General features: G+C 29.7%; 1 protein-coding gene and 1 pseudogene across 1 annotated transcript; one reads left to right on the top strand and one right to left on the bottom strand.

Moving 5' to 3' along the window:
- Positions 1-2,927: 2,927 nt before the first annotated feature.
- LOC116766963 (cytochrome b5-related protein-like) lies at positions 2,928-12,616 on the bottom strand (annotated as a pseudogene).
- A 2,072-nt stretch (positions 12,617-14,688) lies between these two features.
- LOC116767055 (cytochrome b5-related protein-like) lies at positions 14,689-18,054 on the top strand. Its single transcript, XM_032657205.2, has 5 exons — positions 14,689-14,995; positions 16,169-16,572; positions 16,647-16,835; positions 17,285-17,515; positions 17,730-18,054. Exons 1-5 carry the CDS (start codon positions 14,744-14,746, stop codon positions 18,022-18,024), a joined length of 1,371 nt encoding a protein of 456 aa, XP_032513096.2. The 5' UTR covers positions 14,689-14,743; the 3' UTR covers positions 18,025-18,054.
- The last annotated feature ends 1,404 nt before the right edge of the window (positions 18,055-19,458 follow it).

The raw sequence follows: 19,458 nt of genomic DNA, 5'->3' as shown, positions 1-19,458 counted from the left end.
ATCTAAGCAATAAATATCTTTCAATAAATTTGCAAGCTCAAAATCGTTAGCAGAACTTGTGACGTCTTCAAGCGGTTGGGTGGTATTTGCTTGTCATGAGCCAAAAATGTTTTCCTTTGATTGTTTTTTATAAAAACAAATAATTCAAAAGCTTAGTATCAGCCGCGTATTCGTATAAAGTACCATCAAACAAATGTATGTTTATTAATTTATATTAAGTATTTAATAAAAATAAATTTGAATAGTCTTAAAATGAACGACCTAGACCGGTGGTCAACGCTTTTAGCCTTATCTATAATAAGTATGTACAAGTCAGGCGCAGGCTAGTGAAGTGTAGCGCGGTACAGGATTAGGGTGGTACAGTCTTGAGTAGATCTTGAAGATCTTGCGCCACTGCTTCGACGTAAAGCGCCAACAGAACGAACCGGCGGCGCTTGCAGATCATGCAAGGACGCTTCTCATGTCATCGCCTCCATAACCGTCCAAGCCAAATGTTCACTATTAAGAGGCACTAATGGCAGGATTAGGTGTACTCCATTTAAAACCTATAGTTGTTTTAGAAATAGGGTTTTTTATTTATATCATCAAGGTGATTCAAATATAATGCGAATCCAGCTTCCTTCATTAAATACCCTTACATATTCCACGATCGCTGTAAATTTTTGTAATTAAAAATACAAAATATTATACTATTTTCAAATTTGTATCTTTTACTTTATTTGGCTATGTTGTCTTCAGAAACATTAATATAAAAGCATACAGGTAGTCGAATACGACAGAAAATAAAAAAAATACTGTGTCTCAATAAAACGCTATAAGATTTGTTAGTAAAATACAAATAATTCAACTTCAAATATTGATAAGACACATAAGTTTAAGATAACTTAAAAATACGACTCACACAATAATAACTAAATTATCTAAAATTTTAGGATGAAGGTTTTTAAACTTTAGAAGTAACAGAACTTTTCAAGGAATTACTTGTTTGCATCCTTCTAATATTTGTGATGTATGTGTATGTGATGTATGTAGTTTAAAAGTCTTTACGTAGGTCCATTGGAGTTTTATTTTAAATTTTAGAGCATACCGGGCACCTCGTCTGCCCGTGATCATGGTTGCTGAAAATAACCGAAACGTCGGGAGTATGTTGTTTTAACAAAAACTAAAGCACGTTTAGTATATCCGAAAAATATTAGTGTCATTTAAATATAGATGTATATGAAAATGTTAACAGGACAGTAGTGAAGGGCTTTCTTGGTTTTCAAATTTAACAATATCTATATTAAATCTCGAAAGTTTACATGAAATAAACAAATATATGTGCGAAAAGTTAATTTAAAAGCAGATTGTTATAATTATAATAACTGAAATAACAATTTTAATTATACTTATTGAAAATAATTCATTATGCATCAAATACATGAATAATGATAAGAAGCCATTAATTTGGAATAATATCTGAAACTGGAATTTATCATCAATTTTTTTTTTGCCAATGTAACATTTTGTAAAGAAATTCGGCAAGAACATTCCATAAACGAACAGAATGATGGAAAAAGTTTGATCTAATTTCTTACTTTAAGAACATGTCAATTAATAAAATTTATAACTAATCTTGATATTTATAATAGGTGGAGTAAAGCCAACATTAAAGTTGGGCTGTTTCCAATAAATCCTAAGAATATTTAATATAAGAAAACTGAAATGAAATACCCCAGACGAGGATGAAATGAATGTAATAAAAACGTTCATCTTTGCACAGCTAATGGAATAAAAAGTAAGTTGAGTATCATTCCCAATCTGTTAGTGCAGACATTTTATACCTATAATCTAATATACTATTTGCTCCGATCTGATGTGGGAACCAATAAATTTTGGTCTCTTTTAAAACAAATGCATGATGTTACATTTTCAACAATAGTCACGTTTTAATATTCTACAAATAAATGTTACTCATTTATATTACATCAAATTTATTATGAAATTAAGATTGATTTCAACCTAACAATAAACATTACATCTACCTTTTCATTTCCGATAAGATTAATTGTTATGTCAAACCTTAATGTGTTTCGGGATTTAATGTTATGGACTTTTTATTGCTGACCAGCAGTGCCCTATTTATTATGTGTTTAGCCTTTTTGGAGCCTTGTTAGACTTAAACGTTACTAAATATTTTATTAATGTTATTCAAATAAAACAATTTAATGCTGGAGGTTGCAATTCAACTAAATATAACTACACCTTCTGTGTTACAATTCCTTTTTGTGATGACTTAAACGACTGCATGTTACTTTTAATCGATGAAGGTATGATGTTAGATAATTTTTATTTAGATAATAATAGTGTATGAGATATTAATTACGTCCCCACTGTTGAGCAACTAAATTCTCAATATATTTCTGTTTTGTTTGGCAAGTTTATTAAGTCATTGAACAAATTTAAAACAAATTTATCATCCTCTGGTTCTAAAGAAGGCTCATCTGTTTTACATAAAGTGTCAAGAAATCTCAAAAAGACCATCACATCAATTTAGAATCAAAATTTTTAATGTACCTATATTTATTAATAAAAGCATGATGTGCACATAATGCAGTATGAAATGTTTGGTGAAAACATTATTAATAAAATATTAATTCAAAGAATCAATGAAATAAAATGTACTATGCGAGTTTATTATGATGTTACTGGTGAAGATGTTTATCTAAGGACAGTCGTAACTCACATTTATGTGGGTGAATAGGCAATTTGAGGAAACGAATTGCTCCGATCTAAAGATAACTTTGACTAGTGCAGATTTTAAAGGACTATGAAACTGCACTTACAAGTCGATAACGTCTACTAGTACAAATCAAAAATTTATTGCTGTGACATAAATATGTCTTTAATAAATGATATATTTAACAAGGTAAATTATTTCTCTTACGTTAGTTTTTGTCGATCGTTTTAAATTCAGTTCGCTTAATCTCTTGTATCTGTCCAATGACCATTTTGGATTGTGTTGAGTTAGTTGGAAACTTTTCATATAGTTGAATAAATGTTGGGTAAAGGTGTTTGAGGATGGGGTGATCAACTGTTGAAAACACGTGATGCAATGCATGATCAAAGTTTCGAGCAAATGTGCTGTTATTAATGTCTTTCCTATCTAGCAGAGCTTCTACTTGATGCTCGCCCCAATCCGGAATTAGATTTCTGAAAAAAATAATGCAATATGTATGATCAAAAAAATTTTATAAGTTCCCGTAATTTTAGTTTAATTTAATTTTATCTTAGTTATTTTATTAATTACAGTTTTGTAACTACTTTCAATTCATTAATTTCTATTTCTTTACATTGTCATTTATTTTTATACTGATGTTTTAATGTTTATATGTTCTTATTTTATACCTCATCAGACTTCAAAGTTATATGGCTTGAAGGATTTTTATCCCGGTTGATCTCCATCTTTTATTGTGTCAGGGTGAGGGTGAGCAGCATTAACATCAATAAGGAAGAAAATATTACTTGCAGTGCAATTGATCCACAGCCAAGTGTACAGTGCAAAATAGAAGGAACTGCCACTTATGAACCACATACAAAGCGGTTACAAAAATGCGATTACATCGTGTCAACGATAATAACTTTTGATAAACCCTTCACGAAGAAATTTACTGAGATTTCTGGAAGTGAAATTTAATTTAATAATATATTACGTTTAATAAATATTATAACTTGTAAAATCTTGAAATATTTTGGATAAATGATACCTTATTCATAAATTATTATTTATCTTTTGAAGAAATTCATTAAAAATGATATTGGAAATAAGAATATCTCCGTAATGAATCCTATTCTTGCGTGAAATGGTTTGTCTTTCCTGGGATTATAGAAGAGAAAAGGTTCAAGAGAGCTTATTTCGGCGTCCATTAGGGTATTTGTATACAAATGATGAGAAGGAACATGAGACACCCTAAAGTCTCTGAAATAAGAAAATATAATTTAGGTTTCAATTTACAATAACGTTGCTTTGAAATAAACATTATTTTATTAAACTGATTGAATCAATTTATGTTGAATAGCAATACGAGTAAGAAACTTTAGTAGTTTCAATTTAAGACATCCTTTAGTTCATTTCATAGTTTTGATACCATAAATATAACCAGGAAATATTCCCTATAAAGAACTCTGTTCTTCAAAATTTCACTAATCAGATTTTTGTAGATCTCCTTGTTTTAAAATATTACCTGTATGAACATATGCTGAAATTGAAGGATACATTCTCCAGTTCGTTTTGCGGTGTATATAATTATAACACGTTACTGTCAATAAAGCTAATGATATTGAAGGAATTATTTAAAAAAAATGTTCTCAGCTAATAACTTTCAAACCAACACGATAAAGAGGCTGCAGATAAAACAGTTATGAAGAGAGTGTCAGTTATTTTTACAAATGTTATTGAAGCATCTTTGGGTATGTTTTTCAATTCTTCAAATACCGTATTTTTAAGAGTTTTATAAAAATCATATTCATGAAAGGAAAATCGAGAATTTCGTGGGCTTCAGCGATGTCGGTTCGGTAAAATACATATACATATATGGCAATATGATAAGCAATACTTTTGAATGTTAGACAAACAATATAATACTAATAATAATAATTTTGTTTATTTCAGACAATTTACAGTCCATTTGTTAGTTAAAAAAAAAGAAAAAAAAAACTTAAAATATAAATATAAGATTAATTGCAAATTTAAATAAATAGCATAGCAACATAACCAGAAAGTGTTTTTAAATATTCTTCAAAACAATATAAAAATCATAATTTCAAAATATATACAACAGAACGTCTTGTCACTAAAAGGCGATGTTCGCTTAACACATTATCAAATCGGAAGAAATCTACAAAGTACCGTAAAGTTTTACCAGATTTTTTGAAAATATACACTTTGTCATATGTGTATATGGAAAATTAACAATGTCACGGAGGTTTTGCATGCTCAATAATATCTTTAACTGTTAAACTTCTAGAAAGCAAACGCCACCATAAAAACTATAAGAATACGAGAACTTTAAAAAGAATATTTTTAGCTATAGGTGGTAGACGTGTTGGTATTATTAAAAAACTGTTAAAAATGTCAACTAAAAATTTTATATTTTAACTCATCGATACCGTCTCTGTGATAGATAAACATAATGAGCAGATTTTTTATATGATGTCGGCAAAATGTCTGGAACTGTAGGAAACACGAAAAGATTAAAAAGAAAAAAAAACAAAACCTTTTACGGCTTTGAAGTTAGTCAAATTCCAATCTAACTATGAATTGTTAACCATAAGTTTTATTTATATTCAGTCCATATTTGAGGGAAAACAATTAATCATTTCAAAAAATATGTTTTTTTTTAAACTGCGTGAGTCTGTTTTAACAGTTGTTGATTAGTCAAAAAAATGAAAAATGTTAAAATTGATTTAAAAGTAAATTAATGAAATTTTGTAATGCATCATATCAAGGTGAAGCTCTGAAGAGTCAAGTTAAAGCTGCATATACATATATCAGAAAAATACTGTTTTATCGAATTTTGAGACTTCCTTGAGGAACTTTGATGTTGATATATGTAGGTATATTCATAGTAGAAATTGAAGCTTGGATGGTTTTAGTTAGGGGCCCCAAGAACCAATATCTGTGTCACAAGGCCTTGGCACTGTTAAAGCTCCTGTTGATGCAACGCGACGGATTCGGCTCCCGCACGGTGAATCCATGGAATGATGAGAAGTTTCGTCTCATATTAGGGTTGTTGTGTATGTATCTCTTTGGGGCATATTTAAAAGGCCCGATGTTAGTTTTTTGCTACTTTGCTTTTCTGGTATTCCTTCCTCAAAAAAGAGAACTGGCTATACGCGGATTCACAGTAATAGTAGTAATATTAAATAACTGTTAGCGACTGGCTTATTCCTTTTTTAATAATTTTATTACTATTAAAACCTTTAATCTGAAAGTAATCTCAATTTATCCTGTTACAAAACCATATATTTTAAAATAGTTCTGATGGGATTTTTATTTTAGTTATAATAAAATCATTTTTTTATTTAATAAACTCATTTTTTTATTTAATAAAAAAAACTTTACCTTGGTAAACTCTAGCCATTCTTCACAACGGACATGGCTTTTCATGAAACGGACTGTTGAATATTTGACTATGGCAGTGTCGAGATAATATGTCATCCGCCATACAGCAGTGACCTGGCGCCCTGAAGTTTTTATTTCTTCCCAAAAACCAAAGATAAAATTCGAGGAATTCGCTTTACGAGCCCTGAAAATGCGATGAAACTAACGAAACGAATACGAAAATACTATAAAAGAGATCCCTAAGGAAGAATGGACCCACTGCTTTTCTCAGTGGTTCCATCGAATGCGACGATGTGTAGAGAGGAATGGAGATACATCGAAAAACAAAAAAAAAAAAAACAAAATTTGCAACTTCCTACATTAAGCCGTTATTAATTTTCTAAACACTTTCAGTGTTACCTAGGTAGGAGCCATTTCTGGATTGTATTTATTCTTGTCTTGCGGCGTAAAACAAAATATTTCCTAAGACTAATCGCGATAAAATATCCTCTCACATGTGATTTAATGTATGATTAACCTTTACTCTTTGAGCATTTTGATAATTTCTGGTGCGTAAATAGTTAATTACTAGTGTGTTTCACATTAATGCAATGTCATTGGCTTTTACACAGTAAATGTAATGAGTGATTATCCCAAAGACTTACTTTAATAGATCATTTTCATTTTGTTCTATAAAAATTAGAAGCGATATTGGGGTTACAGTTCATGTCAATTTGAACCGTAGTGAGGTCCTACAACGTAACCGTTAACCTGGATCCGAGACAAAAAAATAACTTTTTTAAGAGACTTTACATAAGATTTTTTTTTTAATACATAATTAGAAGCATCATTATTTTAATATTATTTCTTGAAAGAAAAAAAACTGTTAAAGGTTATTTTAACGTCAATTGGGTCTTTAACAAAAAAAATATTAACATAAATTTTATTTAAAATCGGTCCGTTTAAATAATAAATGTATATCAGAATTGATTACGCTTCTTTAAATACATTAAAATGATATGAATTCTTTTTCTGGTGTGACTTAACAAAGTTCAGGAGCTTATTAGCTAACTGATATTTATTAAACAGAATAAATAAAATAAATCTGTGTTTCATAAGTAGTCGATAGTTTTTAAGAGTTAGACGCTTTTGATCGGTTTATTTTTCTTAACTGTTAATAGTGTTTTACTGACGACATTTACCTTTATATATTATGGTACAAATCTATTATCCTTCTTACATCAAAGCGAAAAACGTTATTTGTCTTTTATAATCCATTCTCATTCATTCCGTAGTAACGAATATTACTTCGGGGATTTGAAGCAATGAAAGAAAAAAGTTATTTTAATCCGTGCTTGCGTATTGAGAGAGGAATGCACATAGATCAATCACACAAACAATGCTTTTTTTTGATCTGTTACAATTATGAAACTACCAAAATACCAATCATTTTTGTTTTGGAAAACTGTAATAATATTATTATATGTATAAATTATATAACCTCCGACGAATGATTGACAGTGACTGGACTGAAAGCTTAAACTTGTATTCCGATAAGTATCAAAAAACTTCTCAATCAGCTAATGACGTTTCTTAAAACTTTCTCAAAACGTTGACCTCGAGGCCAATACTAATTCGAAATTTTCATGAAAATACTTTTTAAACTAAACTTTATACTGAGGCCTGTAGATCAAAGAAAATATTATTTTATGTTTCGATACCATCAAAGATAATATTGGACCGACGTGACAATCACTTGTACTAAATTATATTAAATATATAATAAAACATTTACTGAAACTTAAAAAAAAAATCATTAAACCGTAAATGATACTTGGTAATTTTATATTTGTATGATCATAATATTTTTTATAATTGCACAGATACGCTAACAAGCAAATTAACGCGGAAATAAATGCCAAGAGTCGCTTATATTTAGAGACTTAATTTTTGTGTTGAAACGCAAAAGGCGAAAAGGTCATTATATGGCTAATTATGCATTCCTTTTGTTCTTGCTAATTTTTCAAGAAATTCTTTTGTATACGGTAACATTTATAAGTCTGATTGCTTGTGACAGCATTTTTTCGCAATATAATATTTAAAAAACAATAATTCCTTTAAAATTGCGATGAAACTCAGTTTTTTTTTTAAATACTGTTTGTGCAAAGAAAATTAATAACGATGAAAGAATTACTTGCCTTTAAATAGAATTATAAATTATTTACAAAATATTATTAAACTGGTCAGTTGTGATTTATATTTGATTTATTTTTTCCTGTTTTTGTTATAAAAGGAAATAATAAAATAGATTGGAGGAATTTTACTCAAGTGAATCTTAATTAAAACTTTGATTTTCATAAATTATGTACAAATTTTCATAAAGTAAACATGTACACTAAAGGTTAACATTAAAATCTAAGTGTGATATGTGGGAGTCAAAGTAACAATTTATTTATTGGATTGTGTATTTTTGGATTTTCTTATCCTTAACTTTAATAAGTAATTAGAAGAGTTGTAACAAAATACGTATAAATACAGGAAATGTTATAGTTACACCTTATCACGCTTACCAGACGTAACAAGCACAATAGGAGCCAAAATTAAAGAGTGCCGAAGTATTTCCAACAGTGGCTATTATGTTACATAGATTAGAGAGACCCGCTGTTGTTATTTGAAACAAGATTTTCAACGAATAAATATGAAATTCACTCGTTATAACAGTTGTGTACATTATAAGATATTACTTACTTTTTACACATGGAGGTTTTTAATTTTTAAACTGAAAAATATGTCAGTATACACTTTATTTTGTCTTAAGTTTTATTTTAATTTTTTATTCATTGAAAATCATACTTGAATGACGTTAAAATTATTAATTAGGATCTATTAGAGCGAGAAACTATGAAACGGGTACGATTAGAAAAAAAATTTTTTTTGATATTTATATGACCATGATTAGAGTAAAAGGACAAAGTCAGTACTAACCATAGTCTAAGTGTTACCTGCCTCGATTTGCATGATTATCATATTGGCATATAGTGTTCTAGAACATATGTTATAACACTGGTTTTGTTTGCTTTATCTATTCATTAAGCCGTTTCTTAGATATAATAATACCATCACATAGGTTGCTATATGTTTAAACTTAAATACATTTTTTCTATTTATTTATTTATGAAGTATAAATTCGTTTTTATAATACAAATATATATGGATCATAACTGGGTAGTTTCAATATTTATAAAAAAATATTAAATTTTCTATATAAAAATATATACACTAAGATATTCTGTATTTTTTCTGCAATGCTTATAACCAGCAATGCAATTAAAACGTCAAAACTTATAACAACGAATTACGTCAACTACAATCGGAAGATCAAAAAAAGAAACCAAATACAGGTTTAAAAGTAATTTTGATTAACTAGTAATTAGATTACAATTTAAAATTTTATTTAAAACAGTACGACCTATTCGATGTAAGTGTGTACAAAAAGTGAACAATCCTATAAAATAAAAATATAATTCTAAACTATAAGATGTCATTCCCGGTAAATGCATCTTATTCTTCACTTCGAGGGAATTCTACATCAGTATGGGGTGTGTGTGAAACTCCTCCAACCCTAAGATAGCAACTATTTTAGGACGTTGAAATAAAATGAGGCTGGCAATTTGCTGTCCTGCGCTGACATCCGTTCCTGTCCTGTTTGTGGACTGCCGGTATCATTTAAAGTAGAAGTAGTCGTTTCTTCTGGCTGTTTTGTTCTTTGTAACTTAAAACAATAGTTAACTTAAAAGTCTTAGATCTCATTAAAACGATATCTTAAAATAGCTATAACCAGTGCAAATGCTCATAAGATAAAAATTTATAAGGGTGTGGTCGTATGATACAGACTGTCTGGATTCAATTTGTCTAATTGTAATGGATTTGCCTTCTTGGTTCGACATCCATTCCTTACTTAAACTAATTTGATTATTAAACTCAGATACTATTTTACTTTCATAACTTTCTAATAATTTTATTGAATTGTTGTAATGCAATGATCTTCATATTCTAAATTGCCGATTAAACTTTTTATAATAGAACCTAAGCCATTTACAATACCTCTTTTGTCCCGATTTGTTTCTAAAGGTCTTAATTGTTTTGAAACTTTGAGAAGCTTTTCAGTAAGGTAATATTTTTGAAGTTCGTAATGTTAGTATGTTTCGTTACTAAGAAGGGTTTAGAGAATAGTTAATTGATTTGTTAAGAGTTCTATTTTATCTTCTATACAGACGAGTTTAATATATTGTAGGAAGATATGATGAGTGAGGTGAGTTGTACGTCTTATCGGTCCAAATTTATATGGTAATAGTTCATGTCCATCATCCAAGCTCTATTAATGATTTCATATACTTTTTGCATACTTTCTTTGTGATTAATTATATATTGTTGTAATAAGTGCTGGATAATTTCAACATCATATCTCTAGGGTCAAAGTGTCCGTTTATCAAGTCAAAGGTCATATATCTGGTGAAACTGTGTATGCTGATATTATAAGCTGTAATGGCATATTACATGAGGTTACCAATAGGTTCATCTTTACGTTGTAGTTTTAATATTCGTATGTGTTTTAGAATCGTCGAACGAAAGTGTTTAATGTTACCGTTGACATTTGGGGAATGAGCTAAAATTTTGTGATGATTGATTTTGTGTAATCTTGTGAATTCTGAATATAACTGATTTGTAAATTCTGTTCTATTATTGGTTACTAAGGGGTACACCATGATGCACACAACATTTTAATAGAGCTTGTAAAACTGCGTTCCATCGCGTATGTGATATGCTTGACCATGTTTTGTAAAAACGTCTACGAAAGTAATGTCCTTTTTACTATGAACGTCAATAGGTCAAGGCGAATAATTTCAAATGGTTTTTTTAGCTGGAGATACTACATAAAATGGAGTTCTTATAGGATTTCTATCATATCTAGCCTGACCACATATTGAACATTCCTTCATAAATTTCCTTATTTTTTCCCAACATAAGTTTTGGCCCATAAACTTTTCCTAGAAAGGGCTAGGTAGTATTCATTAATGCTACGTTTTTTTTTAAACATAACATTAATATCACCAACAACTGTGAAGCTTATTTGACTACTAAATTTGTTGAGAGGGTCGTCGGTAATCGGTATATTTAATATAGGATTTTCTTGGTCAGAATATGCTTGCCTTTTCCTTACTTATAAATTACTGTAAAGTCATATTCACATAGTCTTAATCTTCACCTAGTGAGACGACAACTTGGTTCTTTCTAATTCATCATCCACTGCAGACGCTTCTGGTCTGTCCGTATTTTAAATTTGCGTCCAAATAGGTATGGTCTAAAGTATTTGGTCGCCCAAACGATGGCAAGAAGTTCTTTCTCGATCGTGCTATAATCAATTATTTTTATTCAATGTTCGAGATGTAGGTCTGCCAGCTCCTATTGGTGCTTGTGATAATATGGCTCCAATTGCTCAGTTCGAAGCGTCAGTTGTCAAGTTAAATTCTTTTGTAAAGTTTGGGTATTGTAATATGGGATCATTAGTTAAAAGTTTTTAACATTTTTCTTTAAACATTGTGTGAGGGCTTTAAGATTTTCGCGAGTATTCATTTAAATGAAACTAATATTTTTCGGATTATACTTAACGTACTTAATTATTTTAAAAACTACATACTCCCGACGTTTCGGTTACTTTGCAGCAACCGTGATCACGGGCAGCCGAGATGTTAATCACATGTGAATCATATGTGAATCAATAAAATACGCGTAGTATAATCCGAAAGATATTAGTTTGATTTACTGTAAGAGGGGTTTAGTTATACGGAAAAAGTCGGAGATGGACTTACGGTAATAGCCAAAGAGTCCTAAAAACTGTTTGATTTCTTTAGCTGTCTTTGGAATGGGGTATTTTTCAATAGCTAAAATTTTATCTGGGTTGGGCTTTGTCGTGCTTACTAATTATTATTAATAATAAATAATACTAATGTCCGAGGTAGGCTGTTTCAAGCTTGAGAAATTCTGACTTTTCTGAATGTATCTTAAAATTTGACTCTCGGGGTATTTGAAAAACCTTTCTAAATTATTAATATGCTTCTGTAAGGATGTGCTAAATACTATTATATCGTCTAAATATATGAGACATATTTCATTTTGTAGGCCTCGAAGGACATTATCCATCACTCTCTGAAACGTAGAAGGGGAGTTCTTGAATCCCATAGGTATTCTAAGAAATTCAAAATGGCCGTGTTCTACATTAAAAGCGGTCTTAGAAATATCTTGAAGATCCATCTTCACTTGATGGAGAGTGGTATAGTAGTGATACTTCCCTAACTTGTCCAGTGTTGTTGAACCGTAGTTGATTTTAGGACTCGGATATTTGTCGCCTTTGGTCTTTTCATACAATTTACGAAAATGAACTAACAAACGCCACCTTTGTTTACCCAAAGCGTCTGCTTTTTTCGGCACTATCCATATGGGAGAACTCCAGAAAAAGTCAGTACCAGCTGTCATTCTAATTATTCCTTGTTCTAACATTTTTTATCTGCTACCTAGTTTTGTGTCTATGTACAAAGGGTTAGCGATAGCTTTTAAAATTCTTTAGTTAGACTTCGTTAGTTGTCTTAATTCGATGTTTTATTTTGTTAGTAAAAGTCAAAGCTCCATCTTCGATATAAAAAACGTCGGCGTCTTTAGAACAAAGAGCTATAAGGTTAGCCTTTTCTTCGTCATTTAAATGATTCATTCGTAATCGCGATATAACTTCTTGTTTGCGTTTATGATTTCGGGTACTTGGGAATTCAATATTAAATAAATTAGCATTCGCCGGACGGTCAACCGAATGTATAATATCATTTGGTGTCGGGTTCAAAACTTCTAGCTAGCCGCGATTACCAGTAACAGGCAATACATTCATGGATAATGCAATTATAAATCAATTGTTCTGAAATAAAAACTTGTTCGTCTTGAGAATTTATAGGAATGCGAATTAATTTCGAAGAACAAGCCGGTATTACGTCCTCGTAGAGATTAAGATTACATGAATTATACGTACTGATCGGATTTGAAGTCATACGAGTAATTAATTTTCCATCCTTTAAGTCAATTTTAGCTTCCCACTTTGTTAATTAATCTAATCCTATTAACCGTCGGAATAGTCATGATTTTTATAAATTAATAATTTTATATTTTCGGGATCCTTAATTTGTTCAAAATACGGTAGTTATAGAATATTCATTTCTACTAGTCGTATGTACGTTCGTGACTTCAAAGGGATCATAATTGAGGGCATAATTATAAAATATTTCTTAACAGCGTTAGAGCTAATAAAGGAATACTGTAATAATAATAATTAATACTGTACTCCATGTAAGTGTGCACCAAAAGTGAACAATCTTATAAAATAAAATATAATTCTAAACTATAAGACGTCATTCCCGGTAAATGAACAACTTCGAAGGAATTCTACATCAGCACGGGGCATGTGCTCGTAACTAACGTGTTCGTTATTTGTAAGATTATTTGTAAGATTATATTTCAACTGTTGGCAAAAACCAATACTTCAAATTAAAAAATACCTCTTCAATGGTGATTTCCTATCACAATCTCATCTGAGATTTTACATTGCGATAAGCAATGATATCATGAATTAAATTTTGTTTTAGTACCCCAACAAAATTCAACTGTACATCATGATAATATTGTGAAGATTCGGAATATTCTGAAGGTGTATTCCGTGTTAAAGTGGTACATAGATGATGATATTTCAAATAAATAAAATGTATTGGACTTTCGTTTTTTTTAACATTTCGTATCATGACCAAAGTGGTTTCTATTGCGTTCTAAAAAGAAAAGTTACCAGAGGACAAGAAAAATACATTTTTTTAATTTAACATGTACTCGTTGAAAAAATATTAGTGATGGAAATAACCTAAGACATGATTTTGTATTTTATATTACAGCTGTAATGAAATAAAAATAGTATTCTTATGGGCTAATAATATGATTTCTCCTAGCGTATACTTAGAATATAGTGTATAATATTGTCATATTTGCCTCTTTACATTGAAATATACTGTTAATTGAATAAATATACTTAAACAAAATACACAGTGAAGTATTCTAGAGTAGACTTTATTACAGATTAATTTCAGTTACGCTTAAAGATGAACTTATATTTTATCGTAAATATTTATTTTTGTGAAATTTTTATCAAAAGGTTATCTAGTTTGGGCTCGTAATGGGTACGAACAGTACAGATATACTCGGTAACTGTATGCCATATTAAAAATAACACTTAGGAGTATATAATTAAAAAACAATAATTGCAACTTTTTAAATAATTTGTTTATAATTTATCTAAAATAAAAAATATATTTCTATGGTCATTCATGTCGAATATGAAAATAAAAGTGTAAATAAATTTGTATCTGTAGATCATTTTTAGGATTATTTAATTTTAAGCATAATATTGTTTAAGTGATTGTATTTGAATTACAAACAAAACTATCAAATAGATAGTATTAAATAAACATCAAGTGATAAGTATATTTTGGATAATATAAGTAACCGGCGGCAAACATTTATCACAATATAAATAATCTCTTGTTGTTCGAAGCATGTCGTGTTCTTAATAATAAAATGCCACCAAATGTAAAATACTTAGACGTAGCTTTTCAAAGGGAGGTTGAAAAGAAAACACACGTCAGCTTTCCTCAGTTGAAGTACCCATCGTTGCGAGATGAGGGGCTGCGAGATCCGATACAATGGCTTATGGGGAAGGCCATGGATGATGGCGCAGAAGGGTTGTGGAGGGTTCACAATGGGTTGTATGATTTGGAGGAGTTTATTCAAAGACACCCCGGAGGCGCGGAGTGGCTGGAGCTTACTAAGGTAGACTTTCTATACAATAAATTATCAAGTAATAATGAACTAAATAAAAATTACAAGGAACATATAGTTCTATACGACATGTTAGATATTTTAGTAAGGAAATAGCAAAAATATCTATACTCTAAGATGTTTCTTATTTTGTCTCTAAAAAACCTTAGGTTTTTAAGTTTATACACACAGACAGATAGATATTCAATATTTTCCGTATTTTGATATCCACTGTATTGTTTTTAGATTTTCACAAAAGATCATATGTTAAAAAATATAGTATTAAGAATTAGAAATACCCATCGGAGGTGTTACACAAACAAAGGACCAAGATTACTTCTAATGAGTAGATAAAGATAAAATTACTCTCAACGGGTAGATATACGAATATACACGTAGTGATTTTAGTGAAATAAGTACGACAAAAACTATTTCTCAAGACTTCAACTTAAATTTGTATAATCAAAACATGTCTTTTAAAAATTTATGACATAACTTTGCAGTGGTAAAGATGCAAGGAGAAATTTGAGTTATAATATGAACAGCATTTGTATCGAACTAATTTGACAATAAATATCGATTGAATTAAGAATCGTCTAAATGGTTTCAAAAACAAAGTAGTTTCTAGTGTATACAATTAAAAATAACTACACAGTCAAATAAAAATAATATTTTTTTAAACTCGGAAAAAATTGTGTTCTTCGATTACAAAGGTACTATAATAAAAGGAGATTATTAGGATATGAAATTTTTACAAATATGAAAGAGATTGTCGTATCATAAACACTATTAATTGCATTGATATGATTTGTGATAAGGAAGTTGGACGTTATATGTATAAAGTGACCTTTAACTTGGTCTACCATTTGAATAAATTACAATAATATTCTTATTTCAAATAATAACCTTTGAAAAGTTCTTGATTATTATTTACAATTGACAATCATGTAAATGGTAGTATAAATTTGTGTGAACTTTTTTTTTCCAATTTGCAATAGTCATAAATTATTATTAAAAATATTTTACAAGGAATTTATTTTATTAATATTAATACTATTTATAGTGAGTTGCTTCTAAGGCGCTTTTTTGACTTTTCGTTAAAAACTATTTATTGGTAAAATAATAATTCCACGTTAATCATAATATGCAAATTTATAAAGGTATTTTTTTTATCAATAATTTTAGGGCACAGATATAACAGAAGCATTTGAATGTCACCACATAGGTCCGCTCGCCGAAAAAATGTTGAAAAATTATTATGTAAGAGACGCAAAAACAGCTAGAAATTCACCGTTTACGTTTAAAGAAGATGGCTTCTATCGTACTCTGAAAAGGACTGTAAGAGATGAAATAGAAAAATTACCAACAAATCTATCAAATCATACGGATATGATAATGGACGGGCTTCTTGTAACATGTCTTGTGGCCTCGGCGCTGTCATGTTGGGCGACTAATTACTGGCTTGTAATGGGATCTTATATTGTAGCATCTGTTTCACTGGGATGGGCAGTTATTGCTGCACATAATTACCTACATAGACGAACTAATTGGAGAATGTACATATTTAATCTTAGTTTATGGTCTTATAGGTATGTGGACATTGTTCAATATTATTATTTATTTGATTTATGCGGTACAATTATTAAGGTTTTGCATTTTTCAGGGATTTTAGAGTCTCCCATGCATTGTCACATCATCTTTATCCTAACACATTAATGGATTTAGAAGTAAGTGCTTTGGAGCCGTTGGTATATTGGAACCCAATGAGAAACAAGCCTTTATGGGCTTATTTTGCTATCGTTATTGAACAACTCCTATTCCCCTTCATGTTTATTCTAAGCTTTTGCAAAAGGTATATATAAAAAGGTTAAAAATTATATTTATTTACATCCGGATTCTAATTTCATAATTTCATTACTTTTTCTACATGACTGTCCAAGGATTTTTGTCAGAGATCTCTTTCAAGAGATAAGTTACCCTTGTTCATCACATTTCTTTTATAAGACTTTAATTATTTCTACTTTTAGTACATAAATATATAAATGAATGCATAAAATTAATAAATTCATCGGTATATCACTACTCTGTACTGATTTATAAAAAGGGTTCTTGTAAATAGAATAAAATACTTTTTTTTATTTTTATATGAGGTGAAGAGGAATCTCTCAATAACTGTAAACATTTTTGGAAGTTTTCAAGATTAAGGTTTGAATTACAAACATCACAATCACCATCCATCTTATAAATAACTTTTTGCGCTTTTGCTGGCTACGAATATTTAATTAGGTATTTTTGTTTCAGGATGTCATTAATTTTCTTAAGGAAAGATTTCTTCGAGAAACATATCCGTTGGCATGACGGTGTCGGTCTACTCTTGCCCCTCTGGATGTATCTAGCTAGCGGCGCTAATTTACACACAGTTATGGTTAATTGGATCTGGATCGTTTGTAGTGCGAGTTTCATTTTCTATACAACCGGGTCAAATGCAGCACATCACCATCCCCAAATATTTAAAGATGGCGATGAAGTTAGGTAAGTAATGGATTCATACAAAATTTTATTTTGTTCATCATACACAGTAATTTTACATGTTTTATTGTTACAAAAACAATATTAAATGTAAAGTTACGTTTTTATACAGTATTGATTATCTTTTTATACGTTTAATTGTTCCAAACAAAACAATGACAGTCATAGTATCTTTGAAATATTGTTAAATTTTTAACCGAAGATTAAATGTTTTCAGTGAGGTTACGCCTGATTGGGGTATGCATGAGCTAGAAGCTGTAATGGATCGCCATGAAGTAAATAGCAGTAGCTTTAGAGTCTTGGTAATGTTTGGTCACCACGCCTTGCACCATCTATTTCCAACTCTTGATCACGCAGTTTTGGAACATCTTTACCCTGTATTTTTGGAACATTGTGAAAAATTCAAAGCAAACTTTAGGTATATGTCCCAATTCGAACTTTTCATCGGTCAAATAAAACAATCTGTAAAAACAAAACCGACACTCCTATCAGAAAAGAAACGTGCCTTTTGAATGTTTTTAATAAAACTGATTAGCAGCCATCATTATTGTTTATTTTAAGATAAGAAGTTAGGTTTTTCATTTTAATATGTGTTTTCCTTATCAAAACAAAACAGTAACCATGGGCGATGATAATAGTCGATAAAAATTGGTAGTTTTAAGTGTTATTTGTAAAGACCTTGTAATGGTTCCAACGCTTTGTTTTTGTTATTGTCTATATCTCAGGTTCATAGCCTTTAACATTTTACAGATAAATTTTAATACTAATTCATTAGTTAGTATTGAAATAAATTAACTTACTAATGTTTCAAATAAAGTTTATTTTTTGTTCATATTTTATTAAACAGCCATTAAGAGATAGGAGAAATAAGTTACAAATGTGTATTCAATCTCGTGGGAACTCGGGCTATATTATATTTATCAAGATAAAAGTAATGAAATCCCTCGATATCTTCAAACCGTTATACCTTAGAGCATATGAATGCCTTACACTAAAATGCATTTTTTACACTCCTATGTTTCTAAACATTATCGAATTAATTAATCCTTCATTTTCTCAATTACACCGTTCACAGGCAATTTAAAATATCTATAAAACTGTTTGCACAATTTATTTAGATTAAGAAAATTGCATCGGTTGGTTACATTTAAAAAAATAACCATTTGAAGGAGATGGGAAGGCGAAATAAATCTATCAGGGGTGATCAAATCGCTCTATGGCGAGAAGGGATCTCCCTTAAGGGCTCTTCCCAATGAGTTACAGCTTTATTTGCTTATAATTGAAGCTCTTTCTATTGAGTTTCTAAAGGAAATGAATATATTATAATGATAATCTTATTACATGGTCCACTGATTTAAATCCTTAATCAATTGCAAAACTAGTCTTATTATCAGCAAGGGTTTATCTATTAAAATAAACACCGACAGTTGAACAGTTTAGAAGTGACAAACTAAGACTTGTTATTTTTAGGTATCTTTTGTAAAATTCGTACTAATTTTACTAAAGTAAATCAGATAAACCTACTGATTAAAAGGTAATTAAACATTTTAAATATTTTTATCAAAATAATATACATTACAGTGATAATTTTTTTTTACCGAAGATTATTACATATAGTTCTGTATTTTTTTTTTTTTTGAAAATTTAAATGTTGAATGCAATGTACATTCAATTTGAAGTTCAGAATATGATTTTCAGAAACCAGCAAGCAAGTTATATGCAATTTAATATTACTATTCATGAATTTCAAAGGTATAGTTATATTGGTATATGGAGTTTTTTGGTCTTAAATTAAAAGCAAAATGTACGAAATTATATTTCTTCTAATATAAAGACACGGCTATTATAACCAATTCTATCATATAATGATTAAGAAGTTGCATTAATCCTTGCTATTATTAGTGCAAACATAGCGCGTTACTATAATTAGCCACTAGGTTTTCGTC

Source organism: Danaus plexippus, chromosome 10 (genome assembly GCF_018135715.1).
Source record: "Danaus plexippus chromosome 10, MEX_DaPlex, whole genome shotgun sequence".
In the NCBI taxonomy this organism is placed as follows: Eukaryota; Metazoa; Arthropoda; class Insecta; order Lepidoptera; family Nymphalidae; genus Danaus; species Danaus plexippus.
This window is presented reverse-complemented; position numbering and strand designations above follow the sequence as displayed.